General features: G+C 44.4%; 2 protein-coding genes across 3 annotated transcripts; both read right to left on the bottom strand.

Moving 5' to 3' along the window:
* Positions 1-4,084: 4,084 nt before the first annotated feature.
* LOC143773520 (protein kinase C theta type-like) lies at positions 4,085-26,427 on the bottom strand. 2 transcript variants are annotated; one of them, XM_077260935.1, is made up of 7 exons: positions 26,164-26,427; positions 23,082-23,173; positions 22,496-22,558; positions 21,728-21,866; positions 11,550-11,693; positions 10,070-10,195; positions 4,085-4,600 (listed from the first exon to the last, which is right to left on the bottom strand). In XM_077260935.1, the coding sequence occupies exons 1-7, from the start codon at positions 26,329-26,331 to the stop codon at positions 4,478-4,480; spliced, it is 855 nt and encodes a 284-aa protein (XP_077117050.1). In that variant the 5' UTR covers positions 26,332-26,427; the 3' UTR covers positions 4,085-4,477. The 2 variants fall into 2 exon arrangements, with proteins under 2 accessions (XP_077117050.1, XP_077117052.1); XM_077260937.1 differs by lacking the exon at positions 26,164-26,427 and adding an exon at positions 24,364-24,392.
* LOC143775414 (uncharacterized) lies at positions 13,508-18,949 on the bottom strand. The gene is made up of 6 exons (XM_077263529.1): positions 18,259-18,949; positions 18,095-18,169; positions 17,901-17,987; positions 17,587-17,803; positions 17,334-17,493; positions 13,508-17,222 (listed from the first exon to the last, which is right to left on the bottom strand). The coding sequence occupies exons 1-6, from the start codon at positions 18,466-18,468 to the stop codon at positions 16,205-16,207; spliced, it is 1,767 nt and encodes a 588-aa protein (XP_077119644.1). The 5' UTR covers positions 18,469-18,949; the 3' UTR covers positions 13,508-16,204.
* Positions 26,428-27,197: the final 770 nt, after the last annotated feature.

Genomic DNA, 27,197 nt, shown 5'->3' with positions numbered 1-27,197 from the left:
CAGTGCATTTTCTCTTGCTTTGATGTTCTTTCTGGCCTCATTATCAGGGACACATGCCACTTCTTGGCTCTCAGGCTTGTGGCCATGTTGCCAGTTCAGCTTACTACAATTATAACTTTACCTTGTGGCGTCCTGTTCCCACCATCTTTATCCTGCCCCTGTACCTCCTTGTTCTGTATGGCCAACGACACCTCCTTTTCCATCTCTATCCCCCGAATCCATCTCTTGCTGCACTAATATATTCTATCCCATTACATCCCCTTGCTCCAGGTCACCTTTCCATATGTGATGGGCTGGAGGCTCCTGAGATGGTGCTCGGTGTGGAGCTCCTGCGGGGTAAGTACAGTGACTATGGAATATGGCGTCCTCTACATGATCTGTGGCCTGCAGGACATTAGTGGAGGAGACTACACTTGGCTTACAGTCGCTGATGGCGTCAGCCCTATGCCATGTACTACATGTGATGGATGATGTGGGGCTTATTGGGGCAGTGACATCAGTGTGGGAAAGCCATATGACAGACGCCATAACATCACTGTCATGAGGGGAAAGAATCGGCAGCGAGATCACGTGACCCAACTCCACACAAAAAGTATTGGATTAACTCTTTATTCCCCGCCATTTATCACAATCACTACAGCCGTCCAACATTATAATAAGAGAATATAAAGAAGACGCAGACACAATGAATGGGGTTTATTAATTTTTATTGTTATCTATTATATTATTTAGTTTAATTTAATGTAATCATCCAGCGCCATTTATAGGATTTACTGCATAAAATGTGACCCAGAGGAAGGCGAAACAACCCCATGTGTGGGGAAAAATTCCTTCCTGACCCCATGTCCTGGCGATTGGCTAATCCCTGGGTCACTGCAGTGTCAGCGCTGGATAGGCCCTGTCACCCCTATACATGGGGTATTATATACTGATCTAATACTTATATTTCTACCTTATCTTTATCTCTAGACTATATAAAGATTGTGTGTAACTAAGGGGGCACTTACACTGGGCGATTATAGGGGATGATTGATCTTAGGATGCGTCATTTCCCGATAATTGTGCAGCGTAAACAGTCAGGCGACCACCCGTCCCAACAAACACAAGGTTGGCTGCTTACACATTATGTCCTCATTCTGCCCCCGTGTGTATGTGGTCTGCAGCCGCACCGGGGGGCCGCACCCTGAGACTGACCGCAATCTGATTCTGTAGAAATTGTAATATCTGTAGGTGTAAAGGCTCGGGTTCTGTTATCTCGTCCATGTTCTCTAATTATGTGTCTGTATTTGGTAAGGTGCAGGGAGACGGCGTCTACAGGAGCCAAGAGCCTGTGACTACACAATGACATGTACATGTATATAGTCAGATCATTCTAGATCAGATATTGAAGGCAAGACTGAAGGGCAGTGACATGGAGGGATGGGCATCAGTGTCCTGGCTCTATGGAAGCCAGCAATGCTCTAGATTACATGGAGGCAAATAAGAAAGGACTGAAAAAGTGTAATGATGATGTAGAATGGATTATTTTACATTTACTCTGACTTAGAAACCCCTGAACAATTCTATTTTTTTATTTATTTACTATAAATATTACAAAACTATAATTATCTATACTTATCCTTTGTTACCTATATTTACCTATGCCTTTAATTTCTTACCTATACTTATCCTTTGTTACTTATAGTTATCCTTTTTTAGCTATACTTATTCTTCCTTACCCACAGTTATCCTTATTTACCTATTCTTATCATATTTACCTATACTTATCCTCTTACCTACACTTATCCTTACTTATTTATACTTATCCATACCTCCTTTTTTACCTCTATTTACCTTACCTTATACTTTCTTAGGCCGGTTTCACACGTCAGTGGCTCCGGTACGTGAGGTGACAGTTTCCTCATGTACCGGAGCCACTGACACACGTAGACCCATTAAAATCAATGCATCTGTGCAGATGTCATTGATTTTTTGCGGGCCGTGTCTCCGTGTGCCAAACACGGAGACATGTTAGTGTTCGTGGGAGCGCACGTATTACACGGACCCATTAAAGTCAATGGGTCCGTGTAAAACACGGACCGCACACGGACGTTCTCCGTTTGCAGTCCGTGTGCCGTGCAGGGGACAGCGCTACAGTAAGCGCTGTCCCCCCCACTGGTGCTGAATCCGCGATTCATATGTTCCCTGCAGCAGCGTTTGCTGCAGAGAAAATATGAATAATAGTGTTTAAAATAAAGATCTATCTGTCCGCCGCCCTCCCACCCCCTGTGCGCCCCCCCCCCCCCCCGCTGTTCTGAAAATACTCTCATAGATCTTTATTTTAAACACTATTATTCATATTTTCTCTGCAGCAAACGCTGCTGCAGGGAACATATGAATTGCGGATTCAGCACCAGATGCTGGTACGTGTGGTACCCAGCACGGTGCGTGTGGTACCCAGTGGGCACACGGGTGGCACAAGTGTGCCGCACGTGTGCCACACTGATGTTCACCAGAAACGCAGGGGCACACGGACACGGATAATTCCGGTACCGATTGTTTCCGGTACCGGAATTATCTGGACGTGTGAGACTGCCCTTACCTATACTTTTCCATCTTTTCCTATACTTAGTCTCTCGTACCTACACATTTCCTTGCATACCTATACTTATCCTTACTTACCTACACTTATCCTTACTTACCGATACTTATATTTTCTTACCAATACTTAAGCAGTTATTTTTTCTTAATTATACTTAACCTTTTTTGTATACTTATCATCTATTACCTACACTTATCCTTACTTACCTATACTTATACTTTCTTACTTATACCTAGCTATACTTACTCGTTCTTATATACACTTATCTATACTTATTCATTATTACCTATTCTTATCCTTTTTTACCTATGCATATCCTCTCTTACTTGTATTTATCTATGCTTATACATTCTTACCAATATTTACCTATGAGGCTGTGTGCACACGTAGCAGATTTTTTGCGGTTTTTCGCTATAAAAACGCTATAAAACCGCGAAAAAAAAACTAACATTAAGCATCCTATGTAACAGAATGCAATCCGCATTTTTTGTGCACATGCTGCATTTTTTTCCTGAGCGGAATCGCAATCCAGAAAAAAACGCAGCATGTTCATTAAAATTGCGGAATCGCGGTGATTCTGCACACATAGGAGTGCATTGATCTGCTTACTTCCCGCACGGGGCTGTGCACACCATGCGGGAAGTAAGCAGATCAAGTGCGGTTGGTACCCAGGGTGGAGGAGAGGAGACTCTCCTCCACGGATTGGGCACCATATAAGTGGTAAAAAAAAAAAGAATTAAAATAAAAAATAGCGATATACTCACCTTCTGGCGGCCCGACCTTCTCAGAGGCTTCCGAGGTGTGTGTGAAGGACCTGTGATGACGTCGCGGTCACATGACCCGCGGTCACGTGACCGCTACATCAATGGAAGGTCCTGAACACACAGCACTAGGAACGGAAGCCGCTGAGGTGAGTATAACCTTTTTTTTAATTTTTTTTAACATTCTATCTTTTACTATAGATGCTGCATAGGCTGCATCTATAGTAAAAAGTTGGTCACACTTGTCAAACGCTATGTTTGACAAGTGTGACCAACCTGTCAGTCAGTTTTCCAAGCGATGCTACAGATCGCTTTGAAAACGCTAGCATTCTGCAAGCTAATTATGCTTGCAAAACGCTAGTTTTCTGCGGGTATATGCATGCAAATTCTGCATGCGATATACCCGCGGCAGGAGGCGCAGAATTGCCGCGGAAATTTCCGTGGCAATTCTGCTACGTGTGAACTCAGCCTAATTATTCTTTTTACCTATACTTATCCCTACTTATCTTTTTTTTTTCTTTTTTTTTTTATTGAAGATTAAACATACCTATCCTTTCTTAACTATATTTACCTATACCTATACATTCTTAGAAATACTTACCTAGAATTATTATTTTTACCTATACTTATCCTTACTTATCTATACTTATCTTTTTTTTTTTTTATACAGTATATATACCTATCCTTTCTTACCTATATTTATCTATACTTATCTATACTTATCTTTTTTTTATTTTAAATATACGGTACCTTTAATTTCTTACCTATATTTATCCTTACTTATCTATACTTATCTTTTTTTTTATTTTTATTTTTTTTTTATTTGAAGATTAAACATACCTATCCTTTCTTACCTATACTTACCTATACTTATACATTCTTAGCAATACTTACCTAGAATTATTCTTTTCACCTATACTTATCCTTACTTATCCTTACTTATATTATTCTCTTTTTTTATTGAAGATTAAATATACCTACCCTTTCTTACCTATAATTACCTATACTTCTCACTTATAGCTATCTATTTGGAGGTCCCTGATGGTGTTGGACATCCGATCTTCTGGTCTTCTGGAAGCTCAGGTACGCAGCTTGCTCTGATATTATTGAGCTGGTGTCTTGTTGAGGGTTTTCTCTAGTTGAAAAATGAAAACCCTCTGAACACGGCCTGGTCTGCTGGTGTTATAGAAAATGGAGCCTCTGCCGCTTGGATCTTGTCAAGCTTAAAAGCACGGAACCTGGGATTAGGCTTAGTTGGCTATAGAAAAAGATGCAGAAAAAAGTCATGGTGAACTTAGTGACTAATCAAACAGTCTTGACTTTAAATATTGAAAATAATAGTTCATTATTAAGAGGAACCTGTCAACAGGTTAGTACCATATGAGGTAAGGCCTCATATAATATATTTTGTTCTTCCTGGTGTCTCTCGTTCTCTTGTACCTATAGGTCTTTCTGAATTGGCCTAGCTCCATAAGTTCTGTTTTTTGACAAAAATTTGTTCCTGTTTTTTGTTTTATTTTTCATCTGCTCTAAATTAGCAGTGGAGACTATAAAAAGGAGAAACATTTTTTAAAAATGTAAATTAACCCCTTCCCGACCCATGACGCCACATAGGCGTCATGAAAACCCGTGCCAATCCGACCCATGACGCCTATGTGGCGTCATGGAATGATCGCGTCCCTGCAGATCGGGTGAAGGGGTTAACTCCTATTTTACCCGATCTGCAGGGAGAGGGGGAGTGGTGCTTCAGCCCAGGGGGGGTGGCTTCACCCCCCCGTGGCTACGATCGCTCTGATTGGCTGTTGAAAGTGAAACTGCCAATCAGAGCGATTTGTAATATTTCACCTAAAAAACAGGTGAAATATTACAATCCAGCCATGGCCGATGCTGCAATATCATCGGCCATGGCTGGAAAACCTGAAGTGACCACCCCCCACCCCACCGATCGCCCCCCCACCGCTCCGTTATGGGGTCCGGTCCCCTCCGTCCTGTGCTCCGCTGCCCCGTGCTCCTGCCCGCTCCCCCGTCCTGCTGTCCGCTCCCCCCGTCCTCCGATCACCCCCCCTGTGCTCAGATCCACCCCCCCACCACCCCTTCATACTTACCGATCCTCCCGGTGTCCGGCCGTCTCCTCGCTGGGCGCCGCCATCTTCCAAAATGGCGGGCGCATGCTCAGTACGCCCGCCGGCCGGCAGATTCCTTACAGGTACATTTTGATCGCTGTGGTAGGTTCTACCACAGCGATCAAAATAAAAAAAATAATAAATAAACCCCCCCCTTTATCACCCCCATAGATAGGGACAATAATAAAATAAAGAAAATATATATTTTTTTTTTTCCCACTGTGGTTAGGGTTAGAACTAGGGTTAGGGTTAGAACTAGGGTTAGGGTTACGGGTAGGGTTAGGGTTATGGCATGTGCGGATTTGGCAGCGGATCCGCAGCGGATCGGCCGCGGATCCGCAGCGGATCGGCCGCGGATCCGCAGCGGATCGGCCGCGGATCCGCAGCGGATCGGCCGCGGATCCGCAGCGGATTGGCCGCTGCAAATTCGTAGCAGTTTTCCATCAGGTTTACAGTACCGTGTACACCTATGGAAAACCAAATCCGCTGTGCCCATGGTGCGGAAAATTCCGTGCAGAAACGCTGCGTTGTATTTTCCACAGCATGTCAATTCTTTGTGCGGATTCCGCAGCGTTTTACACCTGTTCCTCAATAGGAATCCGCAGGTGAAATCCGCACAAAAAAACACTGGAAATCTGCTGTAAATCCGCAGGTAAAACGCAGTGCCTTTTACTTGCAGATTTTTCAAAAGTCGTGCGGAAAAATCTCACACGAATCCGCTATGTGGGCACATACCCTTAGGGTTAGGGTTGGAATTAGGGCTAGGGTTGGAATTAGGGTTACGGGTGTGTTGGGGTTAGGGTTGTGGTTAGGGGTGTGTTGGGGTTAGGGTTGGGATTAGGGTTATGGCTACAGTTGGGATTAGGATTAGGGGTGTGTTGGGGTTAGTGTTGAAGTTAGAAATGAGGGGTTTCCACTGTTAGGGCACATCAGGGGTCTCCAAACGCAACATGGCGCCACCATTGATTCCAGCCAATCTTGCATTCAAAAAGTCAAATGGTGCTCCCTCCCTTCCAAGCCCCGACGTGTGCCCAAACAGTGGTTTACCCCCACATTTGGGGTACCAGCGTACTCAGGACAAACTGGGCAACAACTGTTGGGGTCCAATTTCTCCTGTTACCCTTGCAAAAATAAAAAATTACTTGCTAAGACATAATTTTTGAGGAAAGAAGAATTATTTTTTATTTTCACGGCTCTGCGTTGTAAACTTCTGTGAAGCACTTGGAGGTTGAACGTGCTCATCACACATCTAGATAAGTTCCTTGGGGGGTCTAGTTTCCAAAATGGGGTCACTTGTGGGGTGTTTCTACTGTTTAGGCACATCAGGGGCTCTGCAAATGCAACGTGACGCCCGCAGACCATTCCATCAAAGTCTGCATTTCAAATGTCACTACTTCCCTTCCGAGCCCTGACGTGCGCCCAAACAGTGGTTTACCCCCACATATGGGGTATCACTGTACTCACAACAAACTGGGCAACAAACATTGGGGCCCAATTTCTCCTGTTACCCTTGTGAAAATAAAAAATTGCTTGCTAAAACATCTTTTTTGAGGAAAGAAAAATGATTTTTTATTTTCACGGCTCTGCGTTGTAAACTTCTGTGAAGCACTTGGGGGTTGAATGTGCTCATCACACATCTAGATAAGTTCCTTGGGGGGTCTAGTTTCCAAAATGGGGTCACTTGTGGGGTGTTTCTACTGTTTAGGCACATCAGGGGCTCTGCAAATGCAACGTGACGCCCGCAGAGCATTCCATCAAAGTCTGCATTCCAAAACGTCACTACTTCCCTTCCGAGCCCCGGCATGTGCCCAAACAGTGGTTTACCCCCACATATGGGGTATCACCGTACTCAGGAGAAACTGGACAACAACTTTTGGGGTCCAATTTCTCCTGTTACCCTTGCAAAAATAAAAAATTCTGGGCTAAAAAAATATTTTTGAGGAAAGGAAACACATTTATTATTTTCACGGCTCTGCGTTATAAACTTCTGTGAAGCACCTGGGGGTTATAAGTGCTCACTATGCATCTAGATAAGTTCCTTGGGGGGTCTAGTTTCCAAAATGGGGTCACGTGTAGGGGAGCTCCAATGTTTAGGCACACAGGGGCTCTCCAAACGCGACATGGTGTTCGCTAACGATTGGAGCTAATTTTCCATTCAAAAAGTCAAATGGCACGCCTCCCCTTCCGAGCCTTGCCGTGCACCCAAACAGTGGTTTACCCCCACATATGAGGTATCGACATACTCAGCAGAAATTGCCCAACAAATTTTAGGATCCATTTTATCCTGTTGCCCATGTGAAAATGAAAAAATTGAGGCTAAAAGAAATTTTGTGTGAAAAAAAAGTACTTTTTAATTTTTACGGATCAATTTGTGAAGCACCTGAGAGTTTAAAGTGCTCACTATGCTTCTAGATAAGTTCCTTGGGGGGTCTACTTTCCAAAATGGGGTCACTTGTGGGAGCGCTCCAATGTTTAGGCACACGGGGGCTCTCCAAACGTGACATGGTCTCTGCTAGCGATGGAGATCATTTTTCATTCAAAAAGTCAAATGGCGCTCCTTCCCTTCCGAGCCTTACCATGTGCCCAAACAGTGGTTTACCCCCACATGTGAGGTATCAGTGTACTCAGGAGAAATTGTCCAACAAATTTTAGGATCCATTTTATCCTGTTGCCCATGTGAAAATGAAAAAATTGAGGCTAAAATAATTTTTTTGTGAAAAAAAAGTACTGTTTAATTTTTACGGATCAATTTGTGAAGCACCTGGGGGTTTAAAGTGCTCACTATGCTTCTAGATAAGTTCCTTGGGGGGTCTAGTTTCCAAAATGGGGTCACTTGTGGGGGAGCTCCAATGTTTAGGCACACGGGGGCTCTCCAAACGCGACATGGTGTCCGCTAAAGATTGGAGCCAATTTTTCATTCAAAAAGTCAAATGGCGCTCCTTTCCTTCCAAGCCCTGCCGTATGCCCAAACAGTGGTTTACCCCCACATATGAGGTATCAGCGTACTCAGGACAAATTGGACAACATCGTTCGTGGTCCAGTTTTTCCTTTTACCCTTGGGAAAATAAAAAAATTGTTGCTAAAAGATCATTTTTGTGACTAAAAAGTTAAATGTTCATTTTTTCCTTCCATGTTGCTTCTGCTGCTGTGAAACACCTGAAGGGTTAATAAACTTCTTGAATGTGGTTTTGAGCACCTTGAGGGGTGCAGTTTTTAGAATGGTGTCACTTTGGGGTATTTTCAGCCATATAGAACCCTCAAACTGACTTCAAATGTGAGGTGGTCCCTAAAAAAAATGGTTTTGTAAATTTTGTTGTAAAAATGAGAAATCACTGGTCAAATTTTAACCCTTATAACTTCCTAGCAAAAAAAAAATTTGTTTCCAAAATTGTGCTGATGTAAAGTAGACATGTGGGAAATGTTATTTATTAACTATTTTGTGTCATATAACTCTCTGGTTTAACAGAATAAAAATTCAAAATGTGAAAATTGCGAAATTTTCAAAATTTTCGCCAAATTTCCGTTTTTTTCACAAATAAAAATAAAAATTATCGACCTAAATTTACCACTAACATGAAGCCCAATATGTCACGAAAAAACAATCTCAGAATCGCTAGGATCCGTTGAAGCGTTCCTGAGTTATTACCTCATAAAGGGACACTGGTCAGAATTGCAAAAAACGGCAAGGTCATTAAGGCCAAAATAGGCTGGGTCATGAAGGGGTTAATCTTCTTTAGAATCACTTCCAGGTCAGCAGGAAAAATATAAAAATCTTATGAACTGCTCCTTATGGAGGGCTCATGTAAAATTTTTTTTTACCAAGGGCGGTCTTCTCTAGCTCCAGCTACAGACGCCTATGCAATGCTTTGTCTGATTAAATGGCTTGTACCTAACAGAACTTATAACGAGTTAATTATTTGCATGTAATCCTCAAAAGGGCCTGAAAGAAGAACAATCCTATAGACTATGAAGGAACAGATGAATGACCTTGGGGAGACCAAAACATCCAACACTGCGGAGACACCATCACGTGTTTCTCAACGCAGTGATCCAGAACACTGCCCCCATCCCTTATGGGAAATATGCAAACGCATGTAAAGTAAGCTGCGGAGACACCATCACGTGTTTCTCAACGCAAGCAATGAATAGCCAGGCCTTTCTCCGGGAAGGAACAACCACGGGAAGGGCAGCATCCAATAAAGGAGAATATCCAATAAAGGAAGACCACCTATGCCAAGCATGGTATCCATCCACAAACAGCTGTTTCGGGGTTTTTGCCCCTCATCAGTGTGGAGTAGGAAACTGGCTATTAGGAGCAGTGCCTGGTGAAAGGCTATGAAGGAACAGATGAATGACCTTGGGGAGACCAAAACATCCAACACTGCGGAGACACCATCACGTGTTTCTCAACGCAGTGATCCAGAACACTGCCCCCGTCCTATAGACTAGACATACACTGCTAAGAGATTACATTGTCCAATAACGCCAGCCAAACTATTTTCCAACCCTGACACTAAACATAATGTCTCACAGAACCAAAAGCGTAGACGATTGTGGGAGAGAATCTTATTCAGATCCATGGGAGAATTCTGCCCATTACTTACTACAGGGATGTATGGTGGGGCCATCCTAAGGGCTTCCACAGAGACCCAATCAATTCGCTGGAAGAAGGGGTGTTCTCGGATGTCACCATGGACTCCTAGTCGCTGAACAGGATCTTCCTGGAGGAGCTGAAAAGGAGAAATGTATTTAGGATTTAGTAAGTGAACCCTGTGATCTGACCATTAAAGATTATACACCGTGATCACATCTTTCTGATTGTTGCTCTCCATGACGCGTTGTCTGCTGTGATGGTATATGATAGCGATATTTAGTGATGAGGGGGTGCAAGCAATGGATTTCTACTTCTCTTATCCATAGCAGGACATTGTAAATGTTGTTTACGAGGTTGAAGATTGGGAGTAGATGTCTGTGTAAGGGCAGTCCCACACGTCCAGATAATTCCGGTACCGGAAAAATCGGTACCGGAATTATCCGTCTCCGTGTGCCCGTGCGTTTCTGTGGCACATCAGTGCGGCACACGTGTGCCGCCCGTGTGCCAACTGGGTACCACACGCACCGTGCAGGAGACAGCGCTAGAGATAAGCGCTGTCCCCCCACGTGGTGCTGAAGCCGCCATTCATATCTTCTCTGCAGCAGCGTTTGCTGTAGAGAAGATATGAATAATCCTTTTTTTTTTGTTTCTGGTGTTTAACATAAAGATCCCTGTCCCCACCCCCCTCCCACCCCCTGTGCGCCCGCCCGCTGTTATTAAAATACTCACCCGCCTCCCTCGCAGTGTCCTGTCCTGGCCGCACCTTCTACTGTATGAGCGGTCACATGGGGCCGCCGATTACAGTCATGAATATGCGGCTCCACCTCCCATAGGGGTGGAGCCACATACTAATTTCTGTAATGGGCGGCCCCACGTGACCGCATACAGGAGAAGCTGCGGCCAGGACAGGACACTGCAAGGGAGGCGGGTGAGTATTTTAATAACAGCGGGCGGGCGCACAGGGGGTGGGAGGGGGGTGGGGACATGGATCTTTATGTTAAACACGAGAAACAAAAAAAAAAAGGATTATTCATATCTTCTCTACAGCAAACGCTGCTGCAGAGAAGATATGAATGGCGGCTTCAGCACCACGTGGGGGGGACAGCGCTTACTGTAGCGCTGTCTCCTGCACGGCACACGGACTGCACACGGACAACGTCCGTGTGCAGTACGTGTTTTACACAGACCCATTGACTTTAATGGGTCCGTATAATACGTGTGCTCCCATGAACACTGACATGTCTCCGTGTTTGGCACACAGAGACACGATCCGCAAAAAATCAATGACATCTGCACAGATGCATTGATTTCAACGTGTCTACGTGTGTCAGTGGCTCCGGTACGTGAGGAAACTGTCACCTCACGTACTGGAGCCACTGATGTGTGAAACCGGCCTAAGGCTGTGTTCAGTACAATTACAGCCTCCGGGTCAGCGACTACTAACATTGTATGACCCCAATACTAGACCCTTATACCGGGAACATACTGACCTGTTCAATGATGTCCTTGGCGCCGGAGGAAGACTCATCAAAGACTGTGGGATCGTAGGTAGAAAAACTGGTCAGCATCTCGTTTAAGATGACTCCAAGTGAGAACCAGTCTACTCCGGCGTTATACTCCTCCATGTCCAGGATCTGCCATAGAGCAGCATTATTAGTAGTGCCACCTCTTGTCACCGCACTTATATGTCACTCATATTGTTATGTGATCCTATAGTAATGGCAGTAAGTCTTACTACTCAGTCAGGAGGCACAAAGGATCTTCCATAATTATGTTCCATAAATGAAATTAATAAAATATATTAACAATCAGAGTGAATGTAATATATATGGGTGTGACGGCGCACACAACGCTCGGCTCAGTGTGTTACCGGCTCAGAGCTTAACCCCTTCATCCCCAAGAAATTTTCAGCTTTTTTTGTTTTAGTGTTTTCCTTCTTTCAAGAGCCATAACTTTTTTTTATTTTTCCGTCCACATAACTATATGAGGGCTTGTTTTTTTATTTACCATGTTCATTATGTTGTAAAACTGACAATATGATTTTCCAGGTCAGTGAAATTACTCATACCAAAAATGTGTATATTTTTTTATTTAAGTGGTGAAAAAGAAAATCTTAGATTCGTAAAAAAACACCCCTTTACTTGTGTTGCCATTTTCTGAGATCATGATCATGTCATGGGCGCATTGATGGGAGTATGGAAAAACGCACACCCCCGCCTGCGCATGTTAAATGCCATTGTCTGAGATTGACAGCAGGATTTAACAGGTTAACAGCTGCAGACAGAGCAGTGTCACACCCGCAGCTGATAAAGGCACATGATGGCTCATTAAATCAGCCATCATCAGCCGGAAAAGATGAAGGCTCGGCGAGTGAGCCCGCATGAAAGCAGAGACGCAACATATATCCGGCATGTCCGCCATATGCCATGAAGGGGTTAAGGAGCTATGTGTGGCATTATGGCTGATAGTATTGAGGTGGCGGCTGGCCTTGTCTAATATACACAGAGCAGCTTAGTCTGATGTCTTTGATACATCAGACACTTGTTATATAATAAATATAATAAATGCACATAAAATAACACATTTTCCTGTATCATCATTACACATTTTATTAACCCTTTAGGACATCTATGGTCCGGATAACTCAGCATTACATCTGGTCGGCCATAGTTCACTATCCATGTAGACATGTAGGCTGGCAGGAGTAGGAGGCTCTGGTCCTCCCATTTGGTGATTGTGGGGTACATAGCAGTGAAGCCCCCAGATGTCACACCCCCCCCGCCTGCGCATGCCTACTGTATATCAATGGCTCCTTACCAGCCTGAGAATGCTTAGTATAAAGTCTGGTCTGTTATATGTTATCTCAGTTGTCCTATGAATAAGGGTGTTGTATACACCAGAAACACGTCTGGTTTCTGAGGTTTCATTTTTAGTGTGTTTTAAAGTTTTTTTTTCTAATAAAAAGTAATTTTAATTCTCCTGTTGGATGTGCCGGTGGATTTCCTTTTTTTTTCTTTTGCTTGTGTTCTGGGGATGGGTGATATTTATATTGAAGATCCTTTATAGGGGGTTTCGAATACTTTATATTGATGAGCAGAACAGATCATCAATATAAGATTGGTGGGAGCCAACACCCGGCAGTCCCACTGATTAGCTGTTATCACCTCCGCCGGTGGTTGGATATAACCAATAAACAGACGTCACAGCTCCCCTCACTGGTTAGTGGTGATTGCTGGTACTACAGATTAGCCCCTACTGAAATGAACACGATCTGACCTGCAGTCCTCAGTCCTGACCACTAAACAGTACAGAGGTGCGATGTTCTGCTCTGGTTGCCTCTGTAAGAACAGCTAATCAGTGAGATCGGACCCCCAATGATTTTATATTGATGAACTCGCCTAAATAAAGCTCGTTAATGGGAAAGTACCAGAAAAACCTTTTAGGCTAGTTTCACACTAGCGTTAACTGCATTACGTCGCAAATCCGTTTTTTGGCCGAAAAAACGGATGCGTCAAAAAAGTGAAAAACGGTGACAAACGTATGCCACGCATCCAGCATTTCGACGGATCCGTCGCAAATCCGCTAAACGTTTCCGTCGAAAATACTGGATGCGTTGCATACGTTGTATCCGTTTTACCATCCGTTGTATCCGTTTTTCCGACGGATCCGTTTTTAAAAGGGGAGGCTCCCAAAATTTGATTGGCTACTGGAAAATTTGAAAAACTATATAGTACTGTATTTACAGCCCATCTTTGTGGGTTTTAGTTTTGTGGCAGCGATGGAAGGTGTTCTTGGGAGGATTGCTAGTTTGGTTACCGACGTTATCTTTGAGACAAATCGCCTGGATATCATAGTGCGGGAGAAGGAGGCGGCAGCGGAAAGGCGTAGGATGCTTCTGCAGCAACGGAGACGAAGACGAATGTGGATTCATCCGATTAATCAACTACGGATGACCCGGGGTGTCCAGTCCACTCTGTACCTGGAGTTGCGGCACAATCCACACAAATTCCACAACTACGTGCGGATGAGGATTGAACATTTTGATTTTTTGCTTGCAAAACTGGAGGATGTCATCCGAAGACAGGATACAAGGATGAGGCTTGCCATCACACCGGCGGAGCGGCTGATGGTGACCCTGCGGTAAGCCTCTTTTTTTTATTTCATTGCTGATATTGAATGTTATATTACATGCTGCAGAAAATACTGCGCTGGCATATTGCGCACTATTTTCTGCAGCATGTAGTTTTGGTTTTCTTGGCGGACATTCAACTGCTTTATTTAAATGTCATTGCTGATATTGAATGTTAACAGACTGCAGAAAATACTGTGCTGAAATATTGCGTTGCATTTTCTGCAGTTTTTTTTTTTTTTGGTTTTTTTGGGTTTGATGACATGCAACTGCTTTTTTCCTGTCATTGGTCATTTTGAATGTTATATTACATGCTGCAGACAATACTGCGCTGACATATTGCGCACTATTTTCTGCAGCATGTAGTTTGTGTTTTCTTGGCGGACATTCAACTGCTTTATTTAAATGTCATTGCTCATATTGAATGTTAGATAACAGACTGCAGAAAATACTGCGCTGAAATATTGCGTTGCATTTTCTGCAGTTTTTTTTTTTTGGGGTTTTTTGGGTTTGATGACATGCAACTGCTTTTTTCCTGTCATTGGTCATTTTGAATGTTATATTACATGCTGCAGACAATACTGCGCTGACATATTGCGCACTATTTTCTGCAGCATGTAATTTGGGTTTTCTTGGCGGACATTCCACTGTTTTTTTACACCGGATTCATGCTGGTTTTATTGGGTCTCCTGTCATTTTAAAAAAAATTAACAGTGCCATATTATAAAAAATTGCACAGACAAACAATTTTTAACATTTTTTTTTTTTTTTTTTTTATAAAGTTTCCTAGCTACGGGTGAATCTATGACTTCGCTCCATTATCAGTTCAGGCTGGGCATTTCAACTATCTCTGGAATAGTGAAGGACACATGTCAGGCTGTTTGGACCACTTTGCAACCAGAGTATATCCCCCAACCATCCACGGAAATCTGGTTGCGAAGTGCTGAAGAGTTTCAGCAAATTTGCAATTTCCCTAATTGTGTGGGTGCAGTTGACGGGAAACACATAAGGATTGCGAAACCGGCAGGAACAGGATCGGAGTATTATAATTATAAGAAGTATTTCTCCATCGTCCTTATGGCTATTGCAGACGCCAACTGCAGGTTCCTTGCCGTGGACATTGGAGCGTATGGACGGTCCAATGATTCGCAAGTGTTTAAAAACTCTCCGATGGGTCGTTGCCTTTATGGAGAGAGCTACGATTTCCCGCCAGCCAGACCACTGCCAGGAACAAATGACCCAGCCCTGGAATATGTCTTTGTAGGTGATGAAGCCTTTCAACTGTCGCTGCACCTACTGAAACCGTACAGTAGCCGGAACTTAAACCATACCAAGCGGGTCTTTAATTACCGGCTTACTAGAGCACGAAGAGTAGTGGAGTGTTCCTTTGGCATATTGACGGCGAAGTGGCGAGCTCTGCTGACGGCTATCAAGCTGAAAACAACAACTATAGACGAGGTAGTTAAAGCCTGTGTGGTGCTCCACAACTTTGTCCTGTCAAAGGAGCCCGTTTCTTTGGATGATGAAGAGTTGGAGACCACCTTGTGGGACTACCGCAGCAGCTCGGTTCGCTCTACAAGTTCAGTTACAAGGATGAGGGACCAGTTTGCCGATTATTTTGTCTCACCTGTCGGGCGGATCCCGTGGCAAGACATGATTGTGTAACCTGTTTCCCATGTGTAACCTGTTTCCCATGTGTAACCTGTTTCCCATGTGTTTTGGTTATGTAAAAAAAGTGTTTCTGCCCCCCCCCCCAAAAAAAAGGCCCAAAAGCGTGGTTTTCTTGCTAGTAAAACCATTATGTTATACCCTTTACATGTCTGGTGTTTGTTTTTATTAAACCTTTTTTTATTATATTACCTTAATAAATCCACACACACACAAAGAGTAGAATTGTAATCCGAATTTTATTTTAACTTTTTTTTTTTTTTTTTGTTTTGCAAAAAAAATATATATATATTTTCCAACATTTTTATAGAAAAATTAGAACATTTTTTAGAATCTTATTTACACACTTTACAAATTTTCAAAGTGTTGGGTGGAGATATGAGAGGAGGATGTGCCGGAAGGTTGGACCACGTCGATAGGTGGGGAAACCCTACTTGTTTGGGGTGCAGTGGAAGTGGGGGTTAAACCAAGAGGCTGACCAGAGGGGGGTGGTGTTGGGGTAGGTGGAAGAGAAAAGTTCAGTAAGGAAAACATTGGGGAAGTAATTTGGTCTAGGGGCCGGGATTGTTGTGGGGACTGGGTCGGGTATTGTGACTGGGTAGGGTAGTGGGAGTGGCGTGGGGTTTGGTAATGGTGCTGGTGTGGGGATTGGAGCTGGGTTTGGTAATGCTGCTGGTGTGGGTATTGGGGCTGGGTTTGGTAATGGGGGGTATGGTGTGGAAATGGGGCCTGGTGTGGAATTGGAGTGGAGGTGCGGTGAGGTGTGTGGGTCGATTCATTAATGGCCTGCAGTGCAGCATTATGGCAGGTATTCATTACCCGCATCTGTTGCTCAAAAGAAAGCTTCTCCATGCTCATGAGCATGGATTGGAAAAAAAGGTTGGCCGGATCGGGACTTACAGCTGAATGCAGCCTATCCAAGCGACTGCTGGTTTCCTGGCTTGTTTCACTGATGCGTGATTGCACCATGTTGAAACCAGCAGTCACTTGCTCTCCCAAAATTTTGAAAGAGCCTTGGAAGGATGCATTCAGGTGTAAGAACTCAGGAGCATAGCTCCTTTCCTGACCCCTCTGGCGCTGCCGCCACGAACCTAATGGTGGTGTCGAGGTGGCAGGATCAGAGGGGTGGGGTAAAGGGAACGCTAACTGTTCAGCATCAGATGCGAGCAATGAAGGCTGCAATAATGCTCCACTGCTTGGGGCGGATGAAGTGGAGGGGACAGAGGGGTCAGAGGAGAGGACAGAGGGGTCAGAGGAGGGGACAGAGGTGTGGGGCCTACCGACGTGGCCCTCAGTGGCGGACTCAGGAGGGATCGCTTCAGAGGGCGCAGAGGAAGATGCAGGCGCCCGGTGGCTGGAGAAGGTGCTGTGAAAGAAAAAACAAAAGAAATTAATACATTGGAATGAAAAAGCCCTGACTGAAAGCAAACTAAGTAGACAGGTTAACATGGTTATAATTGGGCTGTAGAATACTTACACTCTGCTCAGCATTGTTCGCCTCAGGAAGGAGAGGGCCTGGCCATATTTATATCTGCTCCTCTTCCTTCCTGCAGAGCCACTCGGGGCCTTCATCTCATCATTGAATTCCCTCTTAAAGCGATCCCTCAGTGACCGCCACCGCTTCCTAACCTTTCCAACTGTGAAGACAAGAATCAAAAGAAAAAACAAAAAATTGGTAAATGCAATACATTACAGTCAGCTCAAAACATCACTGGAAAGTGAATACTTACCTAGTTTGCTCTGCTGCTGAGGATGAAGGCTCTCCCGCCTTGGAAACAGGGTGCGACACACTTCGTCCCAGAGCCGACGGGTGACACCGGTATCTGCATGCCTGCGGTCAGCCATGTTCCACAGCGGCTCCCGCTCACGAACCTCCTCGATGAGACAGTCTACATCAATGTCATCATCATCATCATCCTCCTCTTCTGCGGGAGCACGCTGTGAAGCCTGTGTCAAAAAAAAAAAAAGGAAAACAAACAAATTAGTACACTGAAATACTAAAGTACCAATAGAATCCCCCTCCCCCAAAAAAAAAAAAACTCACTGATGGCCGACCGTGGCGACGAGTCCGCCGACTCTGGGACTGTCTGGGAGAGCCTTCAGCGGCAGCAGCAGGAGCAGCAGCAGCAGCCTGAAATGAAGGAAACAAATTCTCAGTTAAGGTAGGCAGGTGTTTAGTAATCTGTTTTGTGTATGGTGCAGTGTGATGTGCGAAGCAACTGTTTCACCACTACTTACACTTGGTTCCTCCTCCACTTGCATCTCTCCACCCGTCTCGCCCCCTTCTGACAGCTCCTCATCTGATTCAGCTTCCTGTTGAAACATAATGTATGCATGTAGTTATCCATAAAAATTTAATTTAAAGAAATTTAAAAAAAAAAAAAAATTTTGTGTTAACTTACCGATACACGCTGTTGCTGTGGAGGAGGGCTGTCAGAAGAGGACATCGTTTTGTGGTCCTGGTGGGCAGCGGCTGTGTCCTGGTGGGCAGTGGCTGTGTCCTGGTGGGCAGTGGCTGTGTCCTGGTGGGCAGCGGCTGTGTCCTGGTGGGCAGCGGCTGTGTCCTGGTGGTTCTGTAAGTTAAAGACACACTTGCAATCTGCTCGACACATTGAAGTAGCAGATTGGGGTCTTCAAAACTTACTTCTAGCTCTTTAGCTGTGGTCCTGGTGGGCAGCGGCTGTGTCCTGGTGGGCAGTGGCTGTGTCCTGGTGGGCAGCGGCTGTGTCCTGGTGGGCAGCGGCTGTGTCCTGGTGGTTCTGTAAGTTAAAGACACACTTGCAATCTGCTCGACACATTGAAGTAGCAGATTGGGGTCTTCAAAACTTACTTCTAGCTCTTTAGCTGTGGTCCTGGTGGGCAGCGGCTGTGTCCTGGTGGGCAGTGGCTGTGTCCTGGTGGGCAGCGGCTGTGTCCTGGTGGGCAGCGGCTGTGTCCTGGTGGGCAGCGGCTGTGTCCTGGTGGTTCTGTAAGTTAAAGACACACTTGCAATCTGCTCGACACATTGAAGTAGCAGATTGGGGTCTTCAAAACTTACTTCTAGCTCTTTAGCTGTGGTCCTGGTGGGCAGCGGCTGTGTCCTGGTGGGCAGTGGCTGTGTCCTGGTGGGCAGCGGCTGTGTCCTGGTGGGCAGCGGCTGTGTCCTGGTGGGCAGTGGCTGTGTCCTGGTGGGCAGCGGCTGTGTCCTGGTGGGCAGCGGCTGTGTCCTGGTGGTTCTGTAAGTTAAAGACACACTTGCAATCTGCTCGACACATTGAAGTAGCAGATTGGGGTCTTCAAAACTTACTTCTAGCTCTTTAGCTGTGGTCCTGGTGGGCAGCGGCTGTGTCCTGGTGGGCAGTGGCTGTGTCCTGGTGGGCAGCGGCTGTGTCCTGGTGGGCAGCGGCTGTGTCCTGGTGGTTCTGTAAGTTAAAGACACACTTGCAATCTGCTCGACACATTGAAGTAGCAGATTGGGGTCTTCAAAACTTACTTCTAGCTCTTTAGCTGTGGTCCTGGTGGGCAGCGGCTGTGTCCTGGTGGGCAGTGGCTGTGTCCTGGTGGGCAGCGGCTGTGTCCTGGTGGGCAGCGGCTGTGTCCTGGTGGGCAGCGGCTGTGTCCTGGTGGTTCTGTAAGTTAAAGACACACTTGCAATCTGCTCGACACATTGAAGTAGCAGATTGGGGTCTTCAAAACTTACTTCTAGCTCTTTAGCTGTGGTCCTGGTGGGCAGCGGCTGTGTCCTGGTGGGCAGTGGCTGTGTCCTGGTGGGCAGCGGCTGTGTCCTGGTGGGCAGCGGCTGTGTCCTGGTGGGCAGTGGCTGTGTCCTGGTGGGCAGCGGCTGTGTCCTGGTTTATCTGTTATATGTATAATGGATCTATAGTTAGACCACCCCCTGAACTAGGTAATGTTCAATGATAAACACCCTACTAAAATGATGTCAGAAATGTTCATACAGGTGAACACCAAAACCCCCCCAAAAAGTTGCACGTTATACCATTCATTTCCATGTCCCAAAAAACAAAATTTTTTAATGTTAACACCATGAAAAAATATATTTGACACATTTTATTTAAAATAAATAACCTCTCCCCCCCCAAAAAAAAAAAAAAAATACTTTACAGGTTAACCTTTATTAAAAAAAATGAGCCCTCAACCAACCCTGTATTGCATGTGTAACCATTGGTACATACACCAGTTTTAAATTTACCTTTATTAAATAATACTACGGACATTTTTTTAATAAACATTTTATTATAATTTTTTTTTTGCACTTTTTTTTTTAAAAATCACAAGGAGCTGACATGCTCTTTATTTTAAATACAAGTACTTCAACTGCAAATGGTTATAACTGTAATAAAAAAAAATTCAACACTTTTATTAAATAGAAAAACCCCACACTCACACATTCAAACCACAAGCTGCACACCGCTAGACTTTTTTAAAAAACACATCAGATTTAAAAAAAAAAAAAAAAAAATTAAACCACATGCTGCACAGACCACTATACAGTCAATACATCAGAAAAAGGCAAATAACCAATTATACAGCATGGACAAATGCACATGCCATCAACAAGACGTACCCAAAAAACATGCATGGTATGTGTCCACATTCAGGATCGCATCAGAATTTGGGCAGGATTTCCCATCAGTATTTGTAAGCCAAAACCAGGAGTGTAAAAATTAGGTAAAGTATAATACGAAAACAGGCACACTTTTGCTTTTATCACCCACTCCTGGTTTTGGCGTACAAATACTGATGGAAAATCCTGACCACATCCTGATGCAATCCTGCACATGGACACATACCCTCCCACATGAACAGGCATAAAATTGGCAAAGGCATAATATGGTGCAGGCACATGGTACAAAAGCACACAGCCGTCCAAAAATGCACACATACACATGCACGCACATAGCTTTATGCAAATACACATATGTACAACAAAGGCAGAAAGGTGAAACCAATCAGAAGACGCATACACACACACACATACAAAAGGCTGACAATCCTTTGGCTGAAGCAGCAGGTCTTCACAGTGGCTGGCATCATGGTGGATCTGGACTCTAGCATGGCACTGGCTGGTGCAGGACGATGGCAGGCCTCAGGTTCTCTTCAGGTTTTAAGCTCTTGCTGTAGTCAGTAGTACCTCATACACACAGAAATGCACAGGCACACAGATGCACACTAAAATTGCAATACTCACACTGGCTATGGTGGCTGGAGTCTTGTAGCAGGATGTCTGGAGTCTTGTGGCAGGATGGCTGGAGTCTTGTGGCAGGATGGCTGGAGTCTTGTGGCAGGCTGGCTGCAGTCTTGTGACAGGCTGGCTGGGGTCTTGTGCTTGGCTGGGGTCTTGTGGCAGGCTGGCTCTTGCTGGCAGGCTTCTTTGCTTCTCTGTGTCTTGCTGGCATATGTGGGGTTCAAGGCCCAGGCCAGGTTTATATAGATTTGGGGGTGTCTGGCCAATTGGCAACAAAATACTTCTTCTGAGCATGCTCAGTGTAAAAAAAACGTATTGCAGCGCTGCATTGCGTCGTACGACGTGTCCCGACGCATCCGTCGCTCATAGGCTTCCATTGCAGCCAACGACGTATGCCGCAGGATGCGTCGCGACACGTTTTTTAGGCGGAGACAAAAAACGTTACAATCTACGTTTTTTTGAGACGACGTGTCGCCAAATTTCGACGCATCCGTCGTAAAACGTACACGACGTATGCCAATCCGTCGCCATACGTCGCCAATACAAGTCTATGGGAAAAAAACGCATCCAGCAAAAAGTTTTGCTGGATGCGTTTTTTCTGAAAAAAGACGTTTTGAAACGTAATGCAGTTAACGCTAGTGTGAAAGTAGCCTTATATACAAAAAATAAAAACATTCTATTCTCACCTCAGGAGCCATGTAACCCATTGTCCCAGTGAAACCGGTGGCTGTTCGGTCTCCGTGCATGTTCTCCAGTGCAAGACCGTAATCCGTGATCTTAATATGGCCCGTCTCCGCCACCAGGATGTTCTCGGGCTTTAGGTCTCTGTAAGAAAAAGAAAAATAACCTGAGTATAAAGTAAGTGTTCTTCTTATATCTGTGGTCACATGATGACAGATGGGAATAAACCTATTTTCCCTTCCTGTTGTACTTTGCTCTTCTGAGATGACTCCATTACTATGTACCCTACCTGCACCACTGTAGGGATCACTGGATGACATGTGACGGCCGCTCATCTGCAGCTTCCTGTCACTGACACCAGACAGGACGACTAGACCCCAGGTACAGCACGTCAGTCTGTCACTGGGTGACAAAACATCAGATTGCACTCGGACCAATGTTATTCTATGGGGCCGTGTACATGTCTGATTGTTTCTGATCGCAGCATGCCTGAGTTGGATCAGATTATCGGATCATGCTTCAATATGCAAGTCAATGAGTCCATGGAAAACATCGCACTACACTCGGATGACATCTGAGTGCAGTCTGATTGCAGAAGATGGAGACATTTTTTTCCCATCTTCTCCTCATCCGAAAAAATTAGATCACACTGTGATCACTCTGATCAAATTCTGTTCAGAGTTTAATCAACGTGCGATTTGGATAATCGTCTGGATTCTCTTAAATGAGAGAATATACGCTGATGTGACCCGGTCTAACACTGACTAGATTACCTGTGGATGACACCTCTCGAATGGAGGAACTGGATCCCACACACCAGTTCGGCGGCATAGAATCTGACAAAGAGAAAATGAATAAGTATCAGATCCCATAGAGAGGAAACTTGGGAATCATATCAGTCATTAGGAGCATTATTCTATATTATTCCTCTTAACTTAGAGGGTTTTATAAAGGGGTTGTCTGGTCTCAGAAGAAAAGTCTGCAGTCACTGTATATGACCGCCGAATCGTGACGGTGTAAGAAGTGCACACTATCAGCACTGCAGTCTCGAGAAGGCAGGTATGAATGAATGAATGAATGAATGAATGAATGAGTGTATGAAAATTACATATTCGCGATTATGTTCTGACTGTACCCTGCACGTCTCTCAATTCTTTACTACTGAGAGAAGCCGGGTGAGACTAGTCAGCACGGACCACAAATGTGCAAATTGTACACAGGATCGCCCACCTGATTGGGGAACACAGGGAAGTCGTGATCGTGTGCACATTGCCCGCTGTCGCAATCTGGCAGTCTGCAGTCATGTATAGGGACTGATGACTTTTCTTCTGACACCGGACAACTCTTTTAACACATTACCTGGCACTGGCGATGTCTAGTGGCCCATTCCTGTGTAGAAGTTGGTAAAAGTCCCCGCAGCTCATGTACTCCATTCCAAAGAAAACATTCATCTGTAACATGGAACATTTGCATTTATTATACAGTAAAGACAAATGCAGATTTTTTTCTGCCTTGAACTGTTTTTGCAACTTTTTGGCTCCCAAAATCACCCATTTTGCAAATTGACCCAAAATTTAGCCCCAAAATTGTAATACTTAAAAAATTCACCAAAGGGAACTGGAATGAAGATTGTGTCCTATTTGCGACTTTTTAAAATACTCACAGTTGATGAATCGGGTAAAAATATCTGGAATCACTAAACTCTGAGCACAAAGTGGAAAAAACAAAACAAAAAAGCAGACGAGCTCATATAAAATAGATGTAAAAAAAGACACAAATAGAATAATGAATTGAGTGTGTAAAAGGACAAGTCTCCCTACTAGAAATACTGGAACTTATAGTAACCTTAAGGAGGAACTCTCCTACACCTCTATTGAGGTCCGATATTAAGGCTGGGTTCACATTATGTTTACCTAGTCAGTTAGACGGACTGCGTTACACCGCGGCATAACGTGGTGTAACGCAGTCTGTTAACGCCGCCATTAAGCCCTATGTCGGACTCATTGCTAGCGCACGCCCAAAATGGGAGTGCTCTAGCAATGTGCTATCATTGAGTGACAGACCCTGGGACGCAGGCTGCAGCGTTTCCGGGTCCGTCACCGCTAGTGCAGATAGAGCATCTGCTAGCTCTATCTGCGCTAGTGCGATCACATTTCGGCACTTGCGTTAACGCAGCCAGTTTAATGCGTGTGTTGAACGGGCTGCTTTAACACAATGTGAACTCAGCCTTACTATTATCACCGAACTTGACTATTAATAATTAATATTCACTAAATATGCCTCAACGTTATCTTTTCCTTATACTATATACTAACTGAGACAAAACAGTGTAACAATAAAGGATATTTATTACACACACACACAAGTCTGCAGTCTATAACATACATATAAATTTATACCCAAGCTTGAGACTATAAATATATATATATATATACAAATATAGGGATACTACAACTCTAATACAGTAATATCACTACAGTATACCGTAATATCACAACAATATCACACAGTAATAACCCACAATTTGCTGCCCAAATTACCCAAATCACACATTCAATATCAGCCCTCCCATCTATAGCCTACTATCCCTAATGAGTAGTACAGGGCCTCATAAGAAAAGTGGATACAGAGTATACTTAACCACCATGTACGTCCATGATCTTCTCAGCAAGCAAGAGAGCCAAAAGAGAGTGAACCACATGCTTTTGTCCCTTTTATGTGACCAACTAAAAGAGGTGTGTCCAGCCCCAGGTGTGGGGAATGAGGTCACAAGTCTATTGTCCACTAGCAAAGGTACATCCCCTCAATAACCTGTCTTACCAGCTCATGGCAGACCTACTTTGCAATACTGCAGGCTGGAGGATGGGCTTCGCTCCTCCATGTGGGGGTGTATATACACAAAACATGCATTAAACACATCTCAATATAAATACATACATTTTGGGGCACTTCCCTTCTACATTCCCCCTGTTGTCAAGAACACGACAATGACATTTGAGGGAAGTGTTGTGCTGGGATTTATTTGCCTACTCGACCCCAATTATAACTAGTAACAGTTTAGGATGTAATGAAGCATAATTCTGCACTTAGGTACCTAGACATCATCCACACAACCATCAGCTCTTCCCTGCCGTTCACCGTAATCCACATCTCTATCCACAGAGTACACCTTCTTCTTTATGGGATCTTAATCAAAGTATTCTTGTTGTCAAATCAAAGTCTTTTGTTATCAAAGTCTCTTTGCTATGTCTTTTCTCTGTGGTCATGTCGTTACCGGTCTTCAGGTGTCAGCCTATCCCAATGTCATCTTACTGGTCAGACTCTGGAATGGCTTCACCCTTACAGACCATAGGTCAGACAACATCATCCTGTGTGCACCAGTCACCCTGCCAGACTTCAGGTTACTCTCCTATAGCTTAATTCAGCAGGATTTTGAGTATGTCTGGAAGATAACACTGTTGCATGTCACAGGTTGTTTTTTTTTTTTGGCCTTGCGAACTCAGTCACTTCAAACTACTTTCAGCAGACATGTATCAGACACGACTTCCATCAGGCAGTTCTCCTGTAATCTTGAATGAAGATCGCTGATGAGGTTCCTCCATAGATAGATACGCAGATCTTTACTAGGCAGGTCAGAATTTCTGGAGTAGGGAGTGATGTCACAGTACCTAAGTTGACTGCGGGGAAAAACACAGTCTAATTGTAACCGACATTCAATCCTTTCCTTACGAACTTCACCATTGCTAGGGTTAAAGTGGCAAATACCTAGTTGAGGGGACCTGTCCCTAGAGAACCTTACTCTTTTTCCCCATTCACACAAAACACATATTACAATTCCATAATGCATATAGAGACTTAAGCTAAAATAGCATTGCAGCTAATGATCCATAATGCACATGCAGATCATTGATCCACGTACAGTTGGAGTTATCTACTGGCTGTAAATGCATGAACACCTTCACATGAATACACTTACTGAGTATGTCGATGTACAGGTAATCCAGCACCCACACCTAAAGTGTCTATATGCACACATATGGAATTACTACACAGTAATACGACAATGAATATAACATAATTATTTATAAACAATATATATTGGATTCGGGGTAAAGGACTGGATTTTTCTTATGTCCTTAACCCCCTTCTCCGGCTGAGTAAATGGTGCTCTGCCTGACTTCCGTGCAGTTGGGTGTCCAGTCTTTTGGTTCTCCTGCAGATAATACCAGTCCAATATATATAAAATAATGACCAGGAGGAAAATGACAGGAAGAAGTGGCGTTGGGTTTTATTACAGTCTCCTCCTCATGGCTGAAATCTGAGAGGGCATCATCATAGTGGTCGCTCCTGGGTCCTGCAGGACAGCTCCCATTCAGATGAACAGGTCACCAACATCAGAGAAGTGGCCAAACCTTATAGCACTAAGTAGTCACAATGATACCTTGGTCTGAAATGCGAAGGCTGCATGGACGAGGAAGGGGCTTCCAGATGCCAGCTGCAGAACTCGCCTCTCCACCATCACATCCAGCATATCCCCTCCGGCCAGCAGGGCTCTTTTGCCAATGATCTTAACTGCAAATTCTTGGTGAGTTAAAGTATCTTCTGCCATCAGGACCTTTCCAAAGCTTCCTACTCCAAGCACATGGTGGAATAATAATCTCTCCTTGATGGAATGAGAGATCGTGCTGGAGCTGGATGGCCGAACACCGCTGCCTCCTATCAGGGGGGATGAATGGGAAATGTCACAATAAATCTATTGTTTACAGGACATTATTCACACTGAGGAAATCTTCTGTTCTAAGTAAAGCTTGCTCTTCGTTTCATAAATTGTGTTAAAGCAAAGCTGTCACCGGGTTTGGCCAATATGAGATACGACACCACCATTCAGGGCTGATATACGGCATTCTATAATGTGATATATCTGCCTCAACCCGATCTGTGAGACAAGAAAAAGACCTTTTATTAGTCTCAACTGCGGGGCGGTCCGGTCCGAGGGGTGTTCATGTTCTTGGTCCTGCGCCTCCCATTTTTCTACGATCCTTGTCCTCCTTCTTGCCTCGCGTGGATGACGCGTCTCTGCGTCATCCACACAGTCTCCTCGGCATCGCGCTCCTGTGCAGTCATACATCTCTGCCATATTGAGCTCAGAATAAAGTATTTCAGTGCGCAGGTGCCATCCACACAAAGCAAGGAGGAAGGCGATCGTAAGAAGATGGGAGGCGTCGGATTAAGAACATCGTCACCCTTTGGACCGGACCGCCCTGCAGGTGAGTATAATAAAAGGTCTTTTTTTCTCTTACAGGTTGGGTTGGGGGCAGATGTACCGCACTATAGAATACTGTATATCATCCCTAAAAGGTGGTGGCCGTATCTCATACCGGCCAAACTTGGTGACAGGTTCCCTTTAATGGATTTTATTAATAAGCAACTTAGTATTCATGTAATTAATCTTATACGGCTCTGTCTGTTAAAGGG

This window comes from Ranitomeya variabilis, chromosome 5, assembly GCF_051348905.1.
Source record: "Ranitomeya variabilis isolate aRanVar5 chromosome 5, aRanVar5.hap1, whole genome shotgun sequence".
In the NCBI taxonomy this organism is placed as follows: domain Eukaryota; kingdom Metazoa; phylum Chordata; class Amphibia; order Anura; family Dendrobatidae; genus Ranitomeya; species Ranitomeya variabilis.
This window is presented reverse-complemented; position numbering and strand designations above follow the sequence as displayed.

What these genes read in the sequence shown, in the direction of transcription:
- LOC143775414 (XM_077263529.1), bottom strand. Translation starts at nt 18,468, where the DNA reads ATGTGTCGAGCAGATTGCAAGTGTGTCTTTAACTTACAGAACCACCAG. An exon ending in TCAGCAGCAGAGCAAACTAG is followed by an intron (nt 17,494 to 17,586) that starts GTAAGTATTCAC and finishes TTGTCTTCACAG; the next exon opens with TTGGAAAGGTTAGGAAGCGG. An exon ending in CGAACAATGCTGAGCAGAGT is followed by an intron (nt 17,223 to 17,333) that starts GTAAGTATTCTA and finishes TTTCTTTCACAG; the next exon opens with CACCTTCTCCAGCCACCGGG.
- LOC143773520 (XM_077260935.1), bottom strand. Translation starts at nt 26,331, where the DNA reads ATGGCAGAAGATACTTTAACTCACCAAGAATTTGCAGTTAAGATCATT. An exon ending in CTAGACATCGCCAGTGCCAG is followed by an intron (nt 22,559 to 23,081) that starts GTAATGTGTTAA and finishes TCTCTTTGTCAG; the next exon opens with ATTCTATGCCGCCGAACTGG. An exon ending in TGGGTTACATGGCTCCTGAG is followed by an intron (nt 11,694 to 21,727) that starts GTGAGAATAGAA and finishes GCTCTATGGCAG; the next exon opens with ATCCTGGACATGGAGGAGTA.